The 23,519-nt window shown below is 33.4% G+C and overlaps 4 protein-coding genes across 5 annotated transcripts; 1 reads left to right on the top strand and 3 right to left on the bottom strand.

Annotated features, from left to right (window-relative positions):
• Positions 1 to 263: 263 nt before the first annotated feature.
• On the bottom strand, positions 264 to 2,494 carry LOC128156804 (uncharacterized). Its single transcript, XM_052819103.1, has one exon. It carries the CDS (start codon positions 2,376 to 2,378, stop codon positions 453 to 455), a length of 1,926 nt encoding a protein of 641 aa, XP_052675063.1. The 5' UTR covers positions 2,379 to 2,494; the 3' UTR covers positions 264 to 452.
• A 2,726-nt stretch (positions 2,495 to 5,220) lies between these two features.
• LOC128157314 (uncharacterized) lies at positions 5,221 to 8,355 on the top strand. Its single transcript, XM_052819808.1, has 5 exons — positions 5,221 to 5,262; positions 5,516 to 5,651; positions 5,871 to 6,302; positions 6,441 to 6,616; positions 7,118 to 8,355. The coding sequence occupies exons 2-5, from the start codon at positions 5,639 to 5,641 to the stop codon at positions 8,216 to 8,218; spliced, it is 1,722 nt and encodes a 573-aa protein (XP_052675768.1). The 5' UTR covers positions 5,221 to 5,262; positions 5,516 to 5,638; the 3' UTR covers positions 8,219 to 8,355.
• LOC128157315 (uncharacterized) lies at positions 8,229 to 10,503 on the bottom strand. 2 transcript variants are annotated; one of them, XM_052819809.1, is made up of 2 exons: positions 9,829 to 10,467; positions 8,229 to 9,138 (listed from the first exon to the last, which is right to left on the bottom strand). In XM_052819809.1, the coding sequence occupies exons 1-2, from the start codon at positions 10,338 to 10,340 to the stop codon at positions 8,301 to 8,303; spliced, it is 1,350 nt and encodes a 449-aa protein (XP_052675769.1). In that variant the 5' UTR covers positions 10,341 to 10,467; the 3' UTR covers positions 8,229 to 8,300. The 2 variants fall into 2 exon arrangements, with proteins under 2 accessions (XP_052675769.1, XP_052675770.1); XM_052819810.1 differs by lacking the exon at positions 8,229 to 9,138 and having other exon boundaries at positions 9,825 to 10,503.
• Positions 10,504 to 11,897: 1,394 nt separating this feature from the next.
• LOC128191436 (uncharacterized) lies at positions 11,898 to 23,037 on the bottom strand. Its single transcript, XM_052863494.1, has 17 exons — positions 22,741 to 23,037; positions 22,362 to 22,411; positions 22,042 to 22,231; positions 21,721 to 21,760; positions 21,450 to 21,515; positions 21,247 to 21,313; positions 20,910 to 20,990; positions 20,446 to 20,523; positions 18,073 to 18,142; positions 17,327 to 17,391; positions 16,951 to 17,017; positions 16,440 to 16,488; positions 16,216 to 16,287; positions 15,934 to 16,007; positions 15,609 to 15,760; positions 15,444 to 15,503; positions 11,898 to 15,339 (listed from the first exon to the last, which is right to left on the bottom strand). The coding sequence occupies exons 1-17, from the start codon at positions 22,858 to 22,860 to the stop codon at positions 15,204 to 15,206; spliced, it is 1,437 nt and encodes a 478-aa protein (XP_052719454.1). The 5' UTR covers positions 22,861 to 23,037; the 3' UTR covers positions 11,898 to 15,203.
• Between the last annotated feature and the right edge of the window lie 482 nt (positions 23,038 to 23,519).

The following is a 23,519-nucleotide window of genomic DNA, read 5'->3' as shown; positions in this document are numbered from 1 at the left end:
TTTATACGTTTATGAGAATGACATAACTATGGCTCACGTTCTTGCCTCTTTCAATATATGAGGGGAATACGTTTGTGTTACGAAATAATTGATGTTCGACAGAGCGTAAGAGAACTTAACATGTACCGAGGAATTAATGTACACATTGAATGTTTTTAATTTCTTTGATCCAGTGACTGAATCGCCGTCAATGCAATAGACAGGTCTACATCCAGTTCAAATTGCATATGGATTTATGGTGTATACATATAAACAGAATAAAACATTAAGATACGAAACCATTTCATATTTATTCAACAAAATTAGAACATTTTATATAATGAATATAATCATGATTCATATATTTTCTTCTGTGTTTTGTAATTGTACACAATTCATTAATAAGTCCACAGAATGCACAAAGATTTTCACTAAACTAACGTACAAATAGTATGAAGTATAAACTACGCACCCTATTTGAATCGATATAACATTAACTGGGACGAAGAATTTGACTCACACACAACAAAACAAGTGAAAGACAATGCTTTGAAATGTACACCCACTGGATTCGTAATATTTTTTATAATTCTTAGAAGAGACCCTTCCCTGGACAAAATGTGGATGTTGTTGCTCTTTTTCCCCGCAACATAAATGTTGTTCTGAGGATCCTTATCTAAACCATATGGTCCTTTTAATTCACTGTGTTTGAAAGTCCAGATTTCATTGCCAGATGCATCAAGAGCTAAAACTGAATGATCAGTAAAATTGCTACAAATCAGCATGTCATCTTCGATATCAGTTAGATATCTCAAACCTCTTGACTGTATTTGGTAAATGCTTTCCGTGAAACCTTTCCCGTGTTTATTCAATTTTAAGATGCAGCAGTAGTTAGACACAACAAATAGTAAATCCCCAATAACAGCGAGGCCAGAGCAACAAGTATCTACGTATACCGGGTCCATAGGGTGGAAATTGTCTGCTGAAAATCGTTGAATGTGTGAGATTTCTTCATTACGTTGGGTAATATAAAGGACCCCATCATCCAGCAGGATTTCCCACGGATTCGGCTCAACATCAAACGCTGTACCGTGCTGTATGATTGTATGGTTATCCTCCGTAAAGAGAACGCAATGTGTACTTTTATTATCCGTACACAAAAAATTTCCATTTGGTAGAACTGTACCACCTCTTATAGAGACCTGCACATCTGGGTATTTCCACAGAAGTGAGAATTCTGACTTTCTAATGTCTATTTTTTCAGACAGTGAAATGGGAGAGGGAATTTCTGACACAGTTATGTTGCCAATCGTAGAAATTTTCAACAATTGTTGAAAACTGTTCAAAATTTCTGATTTCAAAGTGAAAACGATTTCACTCAACGGATACTCTAACATTTTAGCAATATTTTCTTTCACTTTGTGAAAAGTTGAGATATAGTTCAACCGTGATTCATCGGAGTCTAACGTCTCATTTGCAGACATCAGAAGATTAAACAAATGTTCCAGAAAATCTATGCGGTCAGAAATAGAGAGAGTGTTCTTCTCCAAATTTCGTTTTGCTTCCTTTGTATTCTTTGTTATATTTGATAGGTATTTATCAAACAATTTGTTGACATGTGACAAAATTTCCTGATGAAGTTGCTCCACTTCTTTTGTTATTCGTTCGGAAGCGTCGTTCAGTTCTTTAAGATGTTCTTCCCGAGACCTCTTCGCTAACTTTAGTGCTCCTGTCATTTTCTTTATCTTTTGCTCTAATGCTTTTCTGAAGCCAAAGTTTTTTAAGTTTTCTGCAGCTTTTTGGACAGTCAGTATATCAGCGCATGACTTGTGTTCCTCTATGAAGCAATCGGCACAACATGGTTGCTCATGATCATTACAAAACAATACAATTTGTTTATTGTTATGTTTTTCACAACAAACATGGACATTTTTGGAGCGATTTATTCGTGATCCTATTTCTGAGACCAAGCACATTTCATGATACATGCTTGCTAGGTTCTTTCTATGAAACTTCGAACACATTTTGCATAAAGGTTCCTTGCAAGTCAGACAGAAATCGGTAGCCTCTTCATCTTCATTTTCTCTTTTACAGGCCCAGCAGACGTTGAAGTCCCGTCCTTCCATCAACTGAATCAAGGCGTCGTTGATTGGGAATTTATCTGCCCATCGCTTTATTTCATCGGGTTGCCCGGGTGAAGGCACAAACTCTCGGCAGAGTGGACACGGGAATCCCAATGGAAAATCTTTTTGATCGCAAGATGACACAATGTATGTACACAGACAACGATGACAGAAAGAATGTGAACACGGCAGTATTCGCGGGGATTTGAATTTTTCAAAACAAATTGAACACGATGTTAAATCTATTGTATCCTGCTGAGAATCACATGTTGCCATTGTCTCTGTACAATTCTAGACCCGTTAGCTCAAGAATCTTACGGGATCTTATAATTTTTTGAGAGTGGGTGCAATTTCCAATTTCGACGAAACGAAACCAAAAGTTGACCATGGAACAGAACACTCTCTACCATCGGCTCATACATTCACCTCTGTTATTGGCTCACTTAATGTCGGGACTACTTTCGATCCACGTGACTTTCAAAAAGTCACATGATATTAAAGATGGTGACACCGGTGAAACGGGCACTCTCTACCATCGGCTCATACATTCACCTCTGTTATTGGCTCACTTAATGTCGGGACTACTTTCGATCCACGTGACTTTCAAAAAGTCACATGATATTAAAGATGGTGACACCGGTGAAACGGGCACTCTCTACCATCGGCTCATACATTCACCTCTGTTATTGGCTCACTTAATGTCGGGACTACTTTCGATCCACGTGACTTTCAAAAAGTCACATGATATTAAAGATGGTGACACCGGTGAAACGGGAAGTTGTTTGTTTTATTTGTAGAAACAAGAACTCAAGAAATTATAGTTTAGACAGCAAGAAAGCAAAAGAAGATAATTTTATAAGTAAACTTTCACTTCTCCTCGATAACGTTAATTATATAAACAAACTCTGTGTAACTCCAACAACCGTATGCAGAAACTGTTATTCAAAAATCACAAACGTACACGGCTATTTACAAGATATAAGAAATTGTACTTCAAAATATTTGGAAGAAGGATCAGTTAGAGTGAAAAGATGCGCTTCCTCGCCTTTGACCCCCAAAACCCCCAATCCTGTGGCGCCCAAGGATATTTCGGGTATCAACTCGAAGAGTAGAAAGCAGTTAAAACTGGAACCTGATGAACCTGTACCAGATGGTCCAAAAGTTGAGCCAGACTTACCGATAATGAATGACCATGGGTATGTACATGTAACTGTTTCTTAATTTATTTATTTTTATTAGCAAGATGGTATTAGTCTGCGGATCCTGCAAGGAAGGAATAGTAGAATTAGTTAACTTTGAATATGTATAGCAATAACAATAAAATTAACTCAAAGACAGTATAAACAGGTACACATTTTTACACAATAGTAATTTGGCCTTATATAGTTTATTACAGTATATTACTGATTTCAGTTATGTATGACATTTGTGTACTCTATGTAATCAAAATAGGTTTTTAAAACAAAAATTGTAATAATAAACACAGGTACAGCATGGCAAAGCAGACCAAAGCATTAGACAACCCAGGGAGTAAGAAGACTCTGGAGAAATTGTCAAACATTTTCTCTGACATTTCTTCACATGAGATGCTCTGTGAATTACGGTCTCTTTCATCTACACTTACGTCCAGAACAGCAACTTTTGGGTCGGTATTGTATAAATACAGGGATGTTTCCAAGTTAGAAGACCATGTTGGTAATTTTACAGAGGAGATTGTGGAGGAGATGATCAATAGGTGTGTATATTTTCATGTTTGTTTCAATATACTACTCATTTTAAATATTTATTTTATTTAAATGTTTATGTCGGTTCACATATGTTAAATTGATTACATTACAACAATATATCAAATACTCATATATCATATACTGAAATTTGTTTTCACCTGTAAACCTCTACTGAGTGTGATTTGTCTGTATTTATAATTTTATTGAAGTATTAAGTAAGTCTGTTTCATTTTTAAACCTAAACATGTGACATGATTTTAAGTCTCCTCCAAAGAAAAAAAATGATGTATCATCTGTCCTTAAATCAGTGTTACACATCATTTAAGTATCAGAAATGAAGCACCTATTCTGATCTGTTCTTGTCCTTGTAGAAAACCTCTGATCTGTTTCTTTCAGTTCATATTATTCCTGAAACGCACTCTCCTTACATACTCTATGCAGTGTGCTTGCTACCTTTGTAACATAACTGCATGGTGTGCAATTTTTGCACATAAACTTTTGTGTCATTAACCCGTCAGTCCATGCAAGCACTTTGAAAATTGGAGATTTCTAGCTATATCTACTCATCTGTGATGCGTCCAGTATCTGACAAGAATATCATTTTTCAACACTTGAGTGATTGAGACAATATCTTCAAACATGACAATGATTAAATATTTTTTTCAGGGTACCATTATTAGTAAAGGCCATGTTAGCTGTAGCAGTCCCTGCCAGTAATGTGATAAAGGAAACAATCATTCCAGCATTAGCTGCATCTTACAGCATTCTGATGAAAAACAAATACGACAACCTTTCAGCATTTCACAGATTAACATCAATCATTGCTATAAAAGGAGGCTTAGATGAGAGGGTTTGTTATATAATAATTATTTTCAGTATTCAACTTTTAATTATCAATTTTAATCCCATTCTTGTAAATTTAGAGGTTCAGTTCATTTTTTTTTGTCCAAGAGTGATGTATTTTTATGGATTTTGAGATTTTTATTTGAATATTTAAATTCTATTTCATTACTAACCATGTTCACTGTTATAATGTTGAATACAGTTTAGTAGCAATATAACACAGACAAAATCCATAACATTCATGAGCTTTCATGACAAATACATTGTGCCACCTAGTGTAGATCACTTATGACACTATTTTTTAAAATCATTCATTTGGTTTCAAAGTAATGAAAAACTTTAATTAAAAACTTCATTGTCTTCAATACATATATAGTCTACATTTGTATTCATTATTTTCATGAGTACATTGTATCACTCTGGATCACATTACTACATCAACATAAAATCCTCACATATTAAAAAAAAGTAATTTAGAGTATATATTGAGTTGTTCAGTATTGCTATTAACACTGTCTCTGTTGTTGTTTTCTGTTATTTCAGTTTTCTTGAATTGTTTATCCTCTGCCATTGAAAATGAAGAAAAACATGTAAGTCAATAAGCTGTTTTTCTATTGACTCATATACAAATAAAAGTTATTGTTTTGAGTATATAGGCTTTTCAACCAAGAATTAAAATTACAACTTTCACTTTGGTGCTTTTTAGCTCAACTGATCTGAAAGTAAAAAGCAGATAATTTTAATTTCACTCCATTAGATCATCTATCTAGCATGTAATTGAGTTAGTTATTACATACTAGTACATGTATTATAAAGTGTACGATTTTTTTAAAACCTATACAGGCCCAAACCAGACTGAACCATTTAGGGTTGTTACTTTCATGGTCTGTCCGAGTATCATTACAAGAGGACATTCACAAAAAGGCAGAGAAGAATATTGTGGACACCATAAAGTTGAACCCTTTAATGAAAATTACAGGCATGTTTATCAGTTTTGTGCATTCAATTTTATACCTTAAGTTGACAACTGACATGTTTACCTGTATGACTATCTGTTCAGTGTTAAATGCAAACCTCATTATTTTAGGCCTAAAATTATATTATCTATAGTACAACTGGAAATATATAATCATAATATTCAAAAGCAAGTTTGTTGCAGGGAACAGAGTAGCTTATAAATATTTTAATTTAATTTTAGGAGACAATGTTGATGTGTATGTGAGGACCAGTTCATTAAATAGGGAGAGAAGGAATAAAGATTTACATTTGTTTGCCAGTAACATCATCTTCAGTAGGATTGCTACTATAGACATGCCCAACACTCCTCCAGGTACAAATGTAGAGCAGCTTAAAAGTGAACATTTATTAATGACTGGTATGGAGAAGGCCAAGTTTTTGAGTGCATGTAGTGTTCTCCTAGCAAGAATTTTGTGTAAAATTCCTGCCTTTGAAAACCTGAAGAGGCAAATTCCAGTTCATATTCCCCATGAATACAGCCAGAAGATGTCCACAAGATCTGAAGTTTTTCCACTTCCAATTATGTTCTGCAATGAATCCAAACATGAGGATTGTATGGGAATAATGGACAGCTATGAGAATCAGCTAACCAGACTGTTTGAAAATGCATTTGGTAAATCTTGTTTTCATTATCTCTTTAATAATGCAATATAGTGCTGATTACTAATGTATGCAATATTTGTACTTTCACCAGACTTGAATTACATGTAATGCATTACATTAGATTGATGAATTTTCAAATTTGCTTCAGGAAACATAGATGCGCTAAGAAGGTATGGGGTACCTGTAGGTGGTGATCAGCTGACTCGTGTGCGACTTCAGGAGGCCAAAAACATACGATCATTAGCTGTCACTCCAGAGAGGCGATATGACGATTTACATCCAATTGTATGTGAGATGTGGCATTCAAAGCAAGATTTTCTAGAGGTGAATTAAAAATTTCTTTTCTGTGTATTTACGAGACATCTGTATTCAAGAGATTGTAATCATCAGAAGTTTGGAAACATTTTAAAAGATATATTTAGAGCTTTAATAGGCCCCCTTTTTGTTTTGTTTTTAAACTACAAAATTCTTAATAAGGTAAATTTTTAATATTATTTAGCATAATAGATTGCATATTTTATATGTCTTTAATCTTTAAAAATTGCAAATTGGGAGGGGGCACATGCCAACAATCAACCAGTGTGATTGACCTATAACTTTATTTGTTGGCTGTCTCTTAAGCGCTATCCCTTGTACCCTCTCTGTGTCCTCAGTTCACCACTACATATACAGGTAGTTCATTATAAGAGGGTAGGAAAAATACATATGAACTGTATGAACATACTTTTAACTATATTTATTAATGGACACAGAGAGGGTACAAGGGATAACACTCAAGAGACTAAAATTACCATGTATATTTAGTAAATTTTGTTTATTTTTCAGAAATGTTACAAAAAGTTTTTTGGAGAAAAACATTCCTCAAGCCAGGGAACTCTTGCCCACTTCAAGACCATTCTTCACAGAACAGATGTGAATGGAAAAGTAAAGGGAAGGTTTAAGCCACATTTCGAACTTTTGATGCTTGTTGGAGAATGCATGGTCCAAGAACAGTTTCTTGAATTTCTCAACATGGAGTCTTTTGATAGCCAACCAACACATCCCATGACAAAGGACGTTGATGACCCAGAGAATCAGAGAGACAACTTAATGAAACTAATTCAAGAGTTCATGAAACACTATGGTTATGGTCAAGTAGACTGTCCTACTCCTAAAAAGGATGAAGCTGACAAAATTTGCATCATTACACGTGAAGGTCAAAATATACAAATAGAGTTGGTTCCTACAAACAAGCAAAGTGATGAGCTGTATAATTATTCAGTACAGCTCTGCCAATGGTACTTGCACCTAAATGAATTACATGATACTGCAAAAGAAGGAGACTTGAATAGGACAATCTTGAACTGTCAGTACTCACTACCCTTCTTTTTCTCTCACTCTAAACTTAGTAAATACTTAGTTGAAAATATTGACTATGTGTTGAAGTGCAAGTACCTCTTGAGCCCTTTGCAAAGAATGCGTGTTCTTGAGGGATCTTATGTAAACATTAATGGTGGTCAAGGGCAAAATGTTGAGAGTGATCTGACTCAGGAACACTCAGTCTGCAATCAGAAAATGCTGATTAAATCTTTAGGAGCAAACAAAAGTGAAAATGCAATTAAAAGAGTTACAGGTGCTGCAGAAACTATTTCAAATATCTGTGAGAAGTTTGATGAGAGTCTGAACATCAAACCAAAATCTGGAAGTCACAGTAGACCTTTAAATGAATCAGACCAAAAACTAGTGTCACGAACATTACGAAGACTTAGACCTTTCCGTTTTACACCAGGAAGGAAGTGTCCAGGCTTCAGTAACATTGACAGTGTTCCTGTAACATTTGAAAAACTACCAGACATGCATGCTAGAATAAATCAAATTATCTCTCGTCTCACAAAAGGTCTTCATGTAAATATTGATGAAAATGATAATGATTCAGAAGTGGAGTAGATTTGGTGAATGAGTTATAACAATATTTTATTTGAGCAAATTCAATGTTCTCAAGTTTTATATAATGTCATGTATTTAAAAATCAATATGAATCAGTTATGACAATATTTGCTATTAAACAATCATCACAATTACAATTTTTCTTGCAAATACAACAGCATTTACAATCAACAATATCTGAATTTTTTTGAAACCCAAAAACTGAAAGTATGCAGTTTCTTAAACAAGAAGTGTCATTTTTACAATATTGAATGATGTCCTCAGTTATGCCAGGGAGGTTTCTTGCAATGTTTCTTGCAGAGTAATAAAGTGATGCCACGGACGGTTGACCCCTGCGTCCTGCTCGACCAACTTCTTGAAAATACTGTGAAATGTTCCTTGGGGGACATGAATGAACAACATGTGTAACATTTTCTGGATCGAACCCCATTCCCAAGATGGAAGTAGTTAGAACAAGTCTTATCAGTGAATGTTCTTTCTTAAGTTCTTGCATGGTTCGGTCTATCACATACTGATCCTGACCAGAACAAATAGCACTGTAAATAGCATCGTTAATGTTGCTAGGTTTGAATAAATTGTTTAAATACATAATTGCCCTACTCATGTAATACACAGGGACATAGATTAAAGTAACTGGGAAATTCTTTCTTTCTACGAAAAGTTTGTCGCAGAGAGAGTTGACAATGTTTTCATACTCCTCTTCTACGTCGGAGGCATGTTCCTTCTTAAATTTCTCTAGATAAATGTTTGGCTTATCGGGACTACATTCGATTATTTTGAAATTATTAAGTCCTAGCATTTTTGGCAAATCTTGTTTCTGTGTAATTGTAAGAGTTCCACTCAATGCCAAGAACGTAACATCAGGGAAAAAGGCCTTTAAAGTTGGTAATGCCTTGAAAGCTAACCTGAACTCTTCTCCCCTGAAAAAAAAAGAAAGGAGTCATTAAAACACATAAAAAAATAGGTATAAATAAAAATGTTATTAGATGCCAATGAACCAAACTTTCAGTGGTTTAAGAAAAGAGAGCAAAAAAATGTAGGTTAGAGAACACAATTGACAGAACAGACAGACAGACAAATCAATTTTTCTTCTGTGACTTGGCATGATAGTTTTCACTTTTACAAACAATGTTTCATTTTTTATCCCCCCTCAATGAATATGGCCGGGGCATATGTTTGTCATGTCCGTCTTCTGTCTCACTTTGCGTTAAGTTCATCTTCAAAGAAATTAATCCATGGGTTCACATCCAGGGCTTATACTCTCTCTTACCCCCCCCCCCCCTCTTTTTTTGGAAAAATATATACTAGTATTATATAGGCATTGAAAATTGGGATTTACCTTTTTTGATGGTTTAGCCCCCCTCCCCCCCCCCCCCCACTTTCAAATTTGCTTCGGACGCCCATGTGTTAATACATACTGAATGGCTTTTCGAAAAGACTTTAATAAAATTATTTAGCTTTGAAAAATCTCAATGAGATTAAACAGATGTATATAGGCCTAGCTCATTAAATCTATTACACCAATATACTGCAGCTTAATATTATTCAAAAGGTTTTTCTTGAATCAATAAATAATTAGAATAACAGGGTCTAAGATCTAAAATAGTTACCATTTCTCAATGATGTGGCACTCGTCTATAACAACAGATACAACATGCTGGTTAAAAACACCATTTAACAGCTCTCTCCCTTTGTTGGTGTTGAATAACGCTTCAGGGTGACAAAATACGATTTGAAACTTTCCATGCTTTACATCTTCGAAGTTTTCATCAGATTTGCACATGTATTCAGTCTCTTTATCATCTTCCAAACCATGAACAACATTAGCTACAATGTCAAGTCTGCATGAACTGATGCCGTGCTCTTTCAACACAGATAATTGATCTTTCTGAATAATATTGAGTGGTGAAATAACCAACACTACCGGATTTTCTCTGGTCTCTTCGAATATTAAGGGTAAAAGATGGAAAATAACACTTTTACCATACCCAACGGGAAGGCTAACGACAAGATCACACTTGCTCTTAACCACGTAGGTCAATGCCTCCCTCTGTTTATCTTTTAAAACCAAGTTCTTGTCGTATTTCTTAACTGCTTCGTGGATCACCGTCATCACGTCCATGTTTATTTACAAATGCGCATTAATATCACTATGTTATTCTTCCAAAAATAGTGCGCTTGAATTAATTAAATATCTTTGATTATTTACTTCAATATATGTCTTTTTTAGTAGATGTTTATTCATTTTATGTAGAAGTATTATTTTAATTTGAAAATATCCTTAAAATTACACTTTAAAATTTCCGTCAAAAATCTTGACGCGAGCCCATTGCAGAGGTGTCTGAGAGAGGAACGAAAGACAACTCTGCATGGGAGATTGGGAACAGAACTTTAAGACCGAGCCCGATACTATTCATCAAGGAAGAAATCAAAGCGTTTTCAGTAGAGCTACTAATGATCCTTGTAGGACAGATCTAGGAAGATTACCTGTCCTCCATGGAGTTTATTGTACATATTATTACATCTGAGAATATTTAAATCAACAAGTCATACAAACTCCTGGAATTTTGTTCAAATATAAATAACCACGTTTGTTATCATTACAGGTATTCAAAAAAGAAGTTAAATTAAATCATTCATGAAAAGTTTAAAGCAACTAATAACAGACAAGTGTTTTCAAGAAAAATATAAGATACTAGTATATTGTATTCATCAATTTGAAAGCTTTATCCTGTTTTGTTTTGGGTTTTTTCATAACAGAAAAGGGAGACATTCATTTATACCAATTTTATTAAGATTTTGAACTTAATCATTTTCTTTGAGTTAATTGCTCTGCATAGGGATTAAAGCTCTGAGATTGAAAGGATTTTACGAGTGAAATGCAGTTCCTTTGATTTTTTACCCAAAATAAACATTTTTTTTTTTTATTCTCAACAACGAAATTCATACCCACTACCCTCCTTCATAAATAAGTATCCTGCCTTGAAACGGGTTTTTTTTTCGATTCACTTTTTTAAACCATGCACAAATGAAACAACTTTCAAATATCTCGACATCAACTATAAAAAAATTGATGAAAAAAAAAAAACCATAATAATATTCGACTTTCTTAATAAGTTCATATTTACATACAATGTATGTATTAAAAAGGGGCAATTTTATATTCAACTGTCAATTCCACTAGTATCTGACTGGTATTTGACTCCGTTGAATTACCAAAGGTTGCTCCCGATCCATAAGATTATGGCATCTTACATTTTTTACTGCAACCACAAGATCCCTCCATATTTTTATGGGACCGAGATGTGGCCATTCAAGACAACGCATATTCATTGTTTAACTACATTTGCCTTGTGGTATGGGGCGTCATATTTTTGAGAAACAAAGTTGTCCACGTGCTTATTGTATCACAGAGTTACCGGTGATGTCTAAATATCAGGTGCATTCGTTCAGTTGGTTGGAGTGCTGCAAGAGTAATCCTAATTTGCTCGTTTGCAGTTTGAAGATCTCCGGTAGACCTCCACTGTTTACTTTCCAAACAGCAATTAAGTAGACGCTGGAGATACCCTGGACTAATTCTGGCGGTAGGAATACATGTACACCTTTGTTAGGGTTATCCTGAAGTAAAGTTAAAAATCCAGTACCCCCGTACGACATTACAACAAAGACAGTCATCCGCCACCGCTAATTTTTACTGTATATACAACTGTTTCTGTTAGCCTCATGAGCTCTTGTCCTTACAAATACATGGCCATCATTTTTGCAAAAGAGTAAATCTTGATGCATTAGTCCAAAGTACAGTAGACCAGTCAACCAAAGTCTAGTTAACATGATCAAATGCAAAATGTAATCCTTTCTTCAATGAAAATTTTTAAGAAGAGGTTTTTATCTCCGATGCCGGACTCAATTGTAAAATCACTACCACAATGGCTCAGTAACACATCATTGCAGAGTCTGAGGTCAACAAGGGACAATAACTCTGTATGTCAGTTGGTCGCTATACACTGTAACACGTGTCCCTGTACCTAGGCTCAAGACTTGGTCAACAAATCAAAGGGACCAAGACACGATTTCAGATGAAAATTTGAAATAAGATTGAAACTTCTACCCATAAAATTTATATGTAAACAATAACAGGTTTAGAGCCTTGTTTACAAAACAAAGAATTCTAACCTCTATAAATCGCTTATAAATCGATTTTGACTTTCAAATTCATATTAAACATTTTAGACATTAAAAATGTAATTATAATTTTTTTTAATTTTAGCTCAAATCGTGTCAAAGCCCCTTTAAACCCGTATATCAATTCTGTGGATCTTTCTTTGAGAACTATAACTCCTTGGGGTTTTTTAACTAACAGTTCCAAACAAGAACATTATCCGTTATCCTTCATTGTCAATCACACATATCTTCATAATCATTTTTTATTTTACAAATATATTGCTTTGCGTCTATTTCCACAGAAAACATAATTTGCAAATTCATCGACCTCACTAAAAAATAACATTTTTTCAGTTACATCTTCCAATCCCTTTTCTTTTGCAATTAAGATACATATATAAAATATAATATATAACATATGTATGTATATTTTATGGTTATTGATTTTAAAAATGTCATGAAAAGAATTTATGTTTAATAAAAAAAACATACCTGTGTTATATATTCAGTTTTACTTTTTTTACACTCTTCTTCCTACTTAGTACTTAAGATATCTCAAAAGGGGGGCTTTTGGGAATTCATAGTATTTTTCCCAATTTGATAAAAAAAAAAGCATTAATGGAAATTATACTTAGTAAAGATTCTTTGTAAAAAAATCTAATAATAAATCTTAGTTTTCTTACTTTGATAGAGGTAATACACTTGAGAAAATTTTACTTTCTTATTCAAACATTGAGTATGTTATTTTTAATAATAAATAAAACTTTAAATGAGCTTGCTAAAAAGTTATACACGGTGGCCTAAATATATAGCCAGGGAGGATGCTTACAGCGGTACTGTGTACTTGGAAGAACATAGATCATTTATAATATTTTAAATACACAAAAATGAAAAAATACTGATACAATGGAATTGGTCAATCCAGAATTCAGACACAAATAAAAACTTGGCTATAAAATATATATGTCATATCTTTTCAATATCATTCTAAAAACATTCTTGAACAGCTATAACGAATCTTAGTTAATCAATAACCATTAGACTTCCTTAAAAGCAGCTATAACGAATCTTAGTTAATCAATAACCATTAGACTTCCTTAAAAGCAGCTATAACGAATCTTAGTTAATCAATAACCATTAGACTTCCTTAAAAGCAGGTTATCCTGTATTATGTAAAGTGCTTAATATCATTAATCAAACAATAGAAATATATATATGCATGTACAAACAAATCTAGATGGAATTTTTCTCAGATACTACCTCTTTGACTTGAAATCTACACAAAAACCTATCACCATTAACAAAATATTAATAGCACATTGCTCCCTCCAATGATTCCTAATAAATTATAATACATATCTACACAATTAAAAAAAAAACGTACACATCAAAAAATAATTTTCAGATCAAAATTTTATGTATCTATAAAATTGTGCATTAAAATATAAAATGTAACAAAATAATTGAACTTTACCTCTAAGAAAAGAGCAATCTTCTGGTCCCAATTATATTAATTACATACATAAAACGGCATCATTTTACATGCATGATTAACTTTAATACAATGTTACTTTTGACTAGCATCATTAATTTTATTACTAAATTTTAGACATGAAAAATGAAACTAATGTTAGGTTCTGGTACACTGTAATTGTGAAAATTTAGCAACGAAAATGAGAAAGAGAATGAGAAAACAAAGAGAATATTGAGGTAAGATACTCAACAACAGAGGCCTGTTCAACAGGGCGAGCGCTCGCCAAAATTCCCTATTCCCGCCACACAAATTTTGGCGAGCGCTCGCGGGCGCTCTCTCTGCTGAACACGCCTCTGGTCCCTTCACAGACCAATACAAGTTCTTTATTCTATGATTGTCCTAGTTAATAAGAAACATAACTCAGTTAAAAACATAACAAATTCAGAGAACTTATTGTTAGAATATAAGAAAAAATTCAAAGGTCATAGAAAATTAATATATTGGTTCTCATCAGACCTCAAGCCCACCCATATCTCGTTTAACAATGTTTAGAGTGAATAAAATATATAAATGTTATTTTAACTCTATGCATTGCAGGAAGAATATCTGGAATTAAAAGCCACAGTAAAATGTTTGACATTGATCATGCAAGATTGACATAAACAATGCAATGATTCAGATTAGGTAAAAGAATGCAAATGGCCGCTGATTTAAAGGTTTGAGGCACTTGAACTTGAACTTGAGGCACTGTATTCATGGCAATTATCTTTGTGTGAATCCAATGGAGCATTTGCATTACAAGTACCCAAGGCACATTATCTGAGGGGGAGGGGGTTCTGCAAATTGTTCAAAACTATATTCTAAAAGTCTATTGCAGAAGAATATTGAAAAGAATTGTCAATATGATTCATTGTAAATGAATAAATCATAGACTACCACATTTGATAGTGTGAGTAATACCTTAACAATGTTTAAACATTTACTTTTTGGCATTATGATTAAAGGTGAGAAAATTCGAATTAAAACGATGAATCCCGCATTTGTTTTTATGTGACAAAAATAAAAAAAATGCACCTTCCTACAACAACTATTTTTGACAAAATTGGTTGAGAACCAAGTAACCAATATTGGTAAACCTGAACTAGTAATAAAAACCCACATACATGTAAATCATATACAAAGTAGCTATACAGCCACATAAATACCCACATACATGTAAATCATATACAAAGTAGCTATACAGCCACATAAATACCCACATACATGTAAATCATATACAAAGTAGCTATACAGCCACAAAAAAATGTATGCACAGCATACATATCTAATGACCTTGACCTGAAGCTCACTTCAGGGTAAGGGAGTAGAGCCGAGTGCTGAAGCTAAGGTAGTGTTTACACTTTGCTTAGTGAATATATCAGGGAGGTTAGGTTCTTCAGCTGAACTGTGAAGTCTTTGTAAGGCATCTATTGTTCCTATCACGGCACTACCAAAAAAATAATCAATCAATTAACCAATGAGTTAAATCATCCATTCTTCAACACATACAAGATAGAAATAGATAATATATATGTACATATAAAATCTCACCCCACAATTCCCAAAAATATCAGAGTCCAATCAACTATCACTTGATAAATGGTAAGGTTCCTGGAAAAAAATCAATAAATAATACACATTAAATAAATTTCATAAACAAAAGGTCAATGGATGCTGTTAAAATATTGTAACCCAATTCAGCCTATCCTGACCTACCCTTTGAATATACACATATGGAACAGTCCGGGAAGAGTGAAGGCTAACATGGTGCAGCATGTGGCTCCAACCAAGGCCATCAGATTGGCAAAGTTAGGGATGACCAGCACGATACATCCTGTCATAAAGACAGTGAACACTCGCAGGAGGTTCTGAAGAAAAGAAAATCATCAAATAAGTGAGGGGTCAGTATGAGTGGCTTATTGGCTCAAAAAAGGTTTTTCACTTTTTGATAAAGGAAATAATTTATTGGCATAAAAAAAATTGAATTTATGGGAGGTTTCACACATTCTCTCTCTCATATTAAGCCATGAACTATACTTACTCCTTTCAATATATTCTTATGGGCATCTTTAATGAGATAATTCTCCAACAATTTCATAACAGGAAACATCATCACTAAAATAATGCAAGAACCAACTCAGTCTTATAAAAACAAGCATGCTAGCCAAAAACAAAAAATTCAACCAGATTTTCAAATAAGTGAAAACCAAAAACACAAAAAACAGTCTTTAAATATTAAAAAGAAATTTCAGTACATTTTACAAACAGAGAAAACTAAATGTCAGGAAAAGTACATATAGCAAGAATGAGATTTAATCCATACCTGGATAGGTAAAAAATAATGCCAGACAGAGGAAAGACTTGACAACCATGGCGAAATCTACTTCAGATTCTCCTGAAGAATAAAATCCCAGAATTAACATTGTCTGTAATACATGTGTAACATATCAATCGTACCCCTTAGAAGAGTGCATCATTTTCATGAATTATATTCAAAATATAAGATAATAAATGAAAGATATATTCTATCCAAACAAAAAATCTCACCTTTTGGCAAATTAAGGGTAATAATGGCATTTGTTTCTGGACCAAAGGACTAAAACAAAAGAATTAAATTTTTCAGGTTTTTATTTAAGGAATGAATTCAATATTTATTTGTTTTATACGATATAAAATGGTTTGGGGCAGTTTACGCTTTATAAACCGCGAAGCGGTTTATAAAAAAGCGTAAACTGTTTCAAACCATTTTATATCGTATAAAACTAATAAATATTGAATTCATTGCTTATAATTTAATTTTCTACTCTTGATTGTAGATAAAAACGGTCATTTGACCTTTAAAATGACGTAAAATTGTGCAAAATTCAAACATAACGTCAGGCGTATTGATACATTTTTGACGTTAGTCTTACTATGACGTAGGCAACATTCTTTATACGATATAAAACAAATTTTTTAGCCAATCAGAAAGCGCGTTACAACCAGAATTAAATTATTTGTATTTAACAGATTAAATTAAACGCTACATTCCCTCAAATAAACATGTATGTGGACTTACCAGATATCCAGCAGCTCCAAACGATATATACAAACTAGTGACAATCACCATGGTAAAAATAAAAAACCTGTTAACAAAATAGAGCAGATTTGATTTTTAGGATAGAATTTAGGGAGATGATTCATTAAGAAATATTTGTTATCATGTTCAATTCAAAAAGACTTGCTTGTAAACAATAATTTTGTTTTTAATATAAAAAGATTCTTTTATTTTATAGTATAAATTTTAATTTAAAAATTTTTCCTTTAACATGTTAAAAAGAAATCTGTATTTTAGTAACAATATTATTTTCTTTGATTATTGAAGGCAACTCCCTCCCCCCCCCAAAAAAAAGAATCATCTGATTTAATTATTATTAAACATATCTCACACTGACCTTCTGAACTTGTAGCGTATATCAGCTGCTAACGACCCTTCTAGGGATAAAATCATTCCAGCACCCTAAAACATTCAGATAACATCTTCAAGACCAAAACATATCATCAGAACTCGTCATAAAGAGATGAAGAAGTTTACCTCTTCTTGAAAATGTTTTGATACATTCAAAACAAACAAACACAGATGACCTCTGTGACCCTGATGTTGGCAGCCCACAGGAAAAATCAATGACAGATAATACATACAGCACTGAACAGACCCTGATGTTGGCAGCCCACAGGAAAAATCAATGACAGATAATACATACAGCACTGAACAGACCCTGATGTTGGCAGCCCACAGGAAAAATCAATGACAGATAATACATACAGCACTGAACAGACCCTGATGTTGGCAGCCCACAGGAAAAATCAATGACAGATAATACATACAGCACTGAACAGACCCTGATGTTGGCAGCCCACAGGAAAAATCAATGACAGATAATACAAATAGCACTGAACAGACGGGGAGGCAGCATATTGTGAGAAATCAATTTGGAGCATTCTTATGTTTCTCTATCGACTAGAAATTATGTCATAACAGTTAAAGATATCTTTTACCTTGTATTAAACCGTATAATAGAGTTTAGAAAATGTATTGCTTTTAATGGTTAATCAATAGAATCGAACAACCTCTTCAGGATACATAAAAATGTATCATTTCTGTCCGTCAACAGGTAACACAGTAATCAGAATGACTCACCTCGTAACAGTATATAGATATGGCTAGGAAAAAAGGCAGGCCCTTAATGGACATGTTCTTGGGATGAATTCTAAACAAAATATAAGTTGTAGGTTAATTTTATATGATAGGATGTTGTTGAAAAAGCATGCAGTTATATTTCTATGATGTTCTGATTTGATGTCCAATCCTCATTTCTCTGAATGTTATGCATGTATAGAACAAAAGGAACATGTACATGTATAAAGTCTGGAAGCATTTTGTTACCAGGATTAGTGTTCAATGCTACAATGAATACAAAGTCAGGAACCATATAGTTACTATGCTTACTTAACAGTACAATATTTATCTATTTCATCCATTCTTTGTTATAATCATGTTGTTTTATTGTTTTAATGCATATGCCCCCCCCCCCCCCCCCCCGGCCCTTGATTGGTGAATAAACATATTACATTTATAGTGTAAAGAGTGCTACTATGGATACAAAGAGTGAAAAAAAAAATATGATACAAGGATGTCCGTACTATTTTATCATGTTTATGCTATCAATTACACAAAAGTGCAGTTTTTGCTGCAGTCCCTCTAATTGGCTATGTCTTTTATGATAACAAAATTTTCATGATCAAACAACTAGGTGAGTTACTTGTGACAATATAACGATTATAGACAGACATTTCAGAGAAAAGTACACCACTGAATTGCATCACTAATATCAATGTGATGGAAAAATCTGTTTTACATCATACAACCTACAATTATCAAAAAATACCTCTCCCCCAATATTCTAGCCTAAACATTCTGAATTGTATACAAAGTCTTTATACAAACAGTGCATGCAGCTGCTTATTCCTTGCCATATTAAACATGGTTTTCTGTGCTACATTAAAGCTGCTTGGTCTGATTTTATATCAAATTACATGTACACTTTTAAACAATAGCAATTTGCTTGGTATGTGTATGTTAATAGAGATTGTAGTAGTTTTCTAGGTCAATAAAGCCATATTTCCATTGAAAAATGACCTACAATATTTGTCAAATGTTACATAAAGGATATCACGTTATTTTGCCCTTTATTAAGATTTGCATCCTGTATTGTGGTAGGTGTGAGTGTATTATGACTTTGAAATTTGCTATAAATAAAGAAAATAAGATTTCAAAAATGTTTAGGAAAATCCAAAATAAACCTGTGTACATTTTTACCACAAATATTTCTTAAGTTTATTTGGTCTATTGTCAATGAATTAAAAATGGGTAGCTTAAACCCAACCAATCAGAGGACGAAACCAACAGTTCTCTTTAATTTCTAAACACTCCCACGATGCATTTTTTATGTCCAATACAGAAATTATCTTAGTTTACTCTGAATATTTATATCTTAGAAAGGGGACCAACTCTGCTTGTGTAAACAGGTAAAAGTCTGCAATTTTCTATGATAATTAGCTTGAATAGAATATTATTTGATACAATTATAATAGGAAAAAATTGGACCAAGCAGCTTTAAGGCTTTTATGCTTATAAATTTATGTTTTAATTAACATTTTTGATTATGTTCATTTCATCTTAGTTTTGTTGACAAGATTCTTGTGAAATAAACAATTACTATAAAATGATTTGTACCTGTGGGGATTCCCAATTTTCATGGATTTTCAAAATTCACAAGATTTTATGCAGTCATAACTTTGTGGCTAGAAAGATTTCTTGGATAAATTCTAATTCTTAAAAAAGTTTTCAATGTTTTCTGTGGGCTAAACTTGTGGGCAATATGGTACCCTAGAAATCCATGAATGTTGGTCTCCCACTGAATATAACAATCCATGGTAGACTGCAGGGGAGGCTAACAGTGAAGTGTGACTAGGAGGGACCAAAGCCTGGGGGGAGGAGAATGACAAAAAACCAATACCTGCTGGTGCTAAAATTAGTAACCACATCTACATTGTGTTAGTGACCCAGATTCTGAGCAGTGTAAGTATGACTATGATTAATATCAAAAAAGAAAGTATGTAAAGAAATCAGAAAATGATTTTTTTTCTAATGGGAGAAAAGAATTCACTGCTTCCATTAATATAGATGTTAAATAGTAAAATGAGAATAAAATTGTGTTATTGTTTAGAAATAAAACCTGTTAAAGACCTTCTGAGTTTGTCTTGAATATTTACCTTCTGAAATTAAAGCAATGAATGATGAAACACTCTTTATACAAGTACTGACTACTCTTTATTGTTCTAGATCTGTGAACATGGTGTATGTTTTAATCTGTTCTATTAATCTTGTTATCAAATGACATACTTAGATGAGTAGATGATTAATTGTTGGTTATTGCATGAAGTGGATCAATCTATTGAGGTTTCTCTAACTCTTTTTATCATTCACATATTTACAAGACATAGAACTTACTTAATGTGATGGAAATGCTCAAAATCAAACCAGAACACCACCCCAAAGGCCAAAAGGTTGGAGCACTGGGCCAGCAAACTGAAACAGACAACACACTCTTTTATCTACAGCTCAGCCAAGTTGTTTGAATTCTTTGTTGGCTCCGTTGAGTAATCAATGATTAATGATTAATTTACCAGTTGACACAACAGACACATAGAATACAAGGAATATGATTTTTTACATTATCATAATTAATTACAAGAATAACATAATTAGGCCTACCGGTTTATTGGGGTTTTTTTCTGCACAAGTATTTTTCATTGCATCTTATATATTAACATGTTTATATATGATTTCATGAGTGGCCAATACATGAAGCAAGAGTACATCATAACACCACTTTAACTTATTCACTATTACATGTACATAATAAACAGACCCTAGCCACAGGTATCAGAAAGGTAATTAATACTGTGATGTACCTGGTCAGGGCCAGGCTCTTCAGTTGCCTAAGTAATGTAAGTAAACACAAGGGTGGTAAAAGTAAAACCAACCAATGAATTCTGTAATAAAAACAAAATACAATGGAAATGTACCAGTACAGGAAATTACAGAATGATTAAAGTCATGAATGGAGTAACATTTTCAGTGAAAATCTCATACTAAATAATTCAATTTTGTACAACCCTATGCCCATTCAGTTCCATTATATTATCAAAGTATTTACATAAATTACTGATGCGTTATCAATTCATATACAAAACCATGCATATAATATTTTTTAAAACTTAAACAAACTTTTGAAATCAGAAAACTTACAATTTAAGTTTGGGAATGTAACTGGACAAGTTTTCTGATATAAAGATGAGATATGCACAACAAAAACCTGGCAAAAGAAACACTGGATTTCAATGAGCACAAAACAATGTTCATACATAAATTACAGCAGTGATGTATATAGACAATGCACTGTGTGATGTTTATGTTTGAGTGTGATGCATGTAGATTCCCTCTGCACCTACCCGCCTGCGAGATGAGGATGGCCAGGTCAACAAAGACTCGCCCAATGTGTCCTAGGGCATGGTGACCTACAAACAAAATAGAATTCTCTTACATTCATTACATCATGTGTATGCAAGTCATTCAAGGAAAAATCATGAAATCATAATGTGAAACTTCCCACTTAGTTTGCATTTCTTAATACTCTTTACATGCTTAAATCTTTCAAAATTAAACTTCACTGCCACTATTTAATTGATGCAAAATACTGTAACATATCGGAAAAAACCTCACCAATATCTCCATATGAAAGGTCCACAGAAAGTCTAGCATTCTGTAAAAATATTATTATATCTAGATGAAACATCTAATTACATTATAATTCCCTACAGTTTCTATTTTACTCTTTCAAAACAGGTGATTTGGGTTTATATTTTACACAACTAGAACAGTCTATGACATAAAGACAAAAAGCAACAACAACTACATATGCCTGGGTCTTCCAAGCCATCTTAGATGTGACCCATCTTCCCACATAGAAATTAAATGCACCTCTGAGTAGTTTTACATATTCAATCAAACTACCAGTATCTTAAAAATAGAAATTGCAAGTACCTTGTGTCCTTTGTCTGCCTCTGGTTCATCATCATCTAACAAGTTCATGACCTCCTCTCTGCCCTTGACCTTGGTTACAAGGCCATCTTCTCTGGCCTCTGTATCATCCCTGTCATAAGGCTTGGTAGGGACTCGGTTATCCTTAATCAGCTGATACTTACAATCAACAATGAGTAACATTGCCTTAACACTGTTGATAAAAAATAAATTTAAATCACTGATACGTGATCAAGAAGATCGATACATTATGAACTCTATTATGATTAATCTTTAATATTCAGAAAAATGGATAATTCTATTTTTCATTGTGACTAAATTACCTTATTATTCCCACGAGTGTCATGACAACAATGCCCTCCAATATCCCTGCCTTAAAAGAAATGTATAAAAATTGGTGAGAAATTTATCTAATTCAAATCTTCATTTTCAAAATTTAACAACATTCTATTCTATTAAACTACAGGGCAAGCTAGTACAGGCAGATAAGAATTAATTAGGGACTGCAAATTCTCACCAGTTACTCCATCGAACATAAATTTTAAATCCAGATATACCTCCAAGGTACAGATATAATGTCATTGAAAGCAATAGAACAAAATCTCTCTCTCTCTCTCTCTCCCTCCAAGGGTTGCGGCACTGTGAATCAAAGCCATCGTTCGAGATTATTTAATCATAAAGCAAATATTACTAAAACTTTACCTCTTTAAAAGCAAATGGGAGACCTAAAACCCCAGCACCGATAAAAGAAATAAAGATGTTGGCAAATATTTTGATGGGGCTCTTCGACCCAGCGCCTGAGCTCGCGCCACCCACTGCCATTATTTCACGGGTGTCTTTGCTGTTTCCAAAGTTTTACGTCCCCATTATTATTAAAACCCGATATTGTTAGTTCCAATGCACCATCTCTTTGGGAAACACCATACGACAGTAACGTGTAAAAAGTTTCTATATTTGTCGACGTCAAAATAGCGCCACCTATAATAACCGGAAATGCAAGTATGACACTAAAAGTCAGCCTAGAATCAGAGACATAAAAAGCTGGAGTTAAGAAAAAGGGGGTGTGAAACGTAAAACATAATTATTTAGCCCTACCAGAATTTAATCCGGCAATTTTATATAATATACAGAATAATCTTGTATTTTTTTAAAGTTTGACTAAATTACGATCTAGGGCCGTTACTTGTAGGCCATATCTCTGAACGTTCATGTATGTAAAGTTATCTATATCTTTCCAAAATATCATTATGCAAACTGGTCATAGTAAAGTAGTAGTTTTAATTTTTGTTAATAACACAGTTTTCTTATATTTATATACCTGACAGCTTCAAGAGTTTATTATTACATATACAAATCAAAAACTTACTTTAGGTAGTTGATTTTTCAGTACTTTTCATAATTTATAGTACACACGTTTTGAGAAACAGGAGAAAGTATCCATGTTGTCACTCTTGCCTTATTAAATATATAAATTTCCACCA

The sequence above is a fragment of the Crassostrea angulata genome, chromosome 7, assembly GCF_025612915.1.
Source record: "Crassostrea angulata isolate pt1a10 chromosome 7, ASM2561291v2, whole genome shotgun sequence".
Classification (NCBI taxonomy): domain Eukaryota; kingdom Metazoa; phylum Mollusca; class Bivalvia; order Ostreida; family Ostreidae; genus Magallana; species Magallana angulata.
The sequence above is the reverse complement of the archived record's forward strand: the minus strand, read 5'-3'. Positions and strand labels throughout refer to the sequence as shown.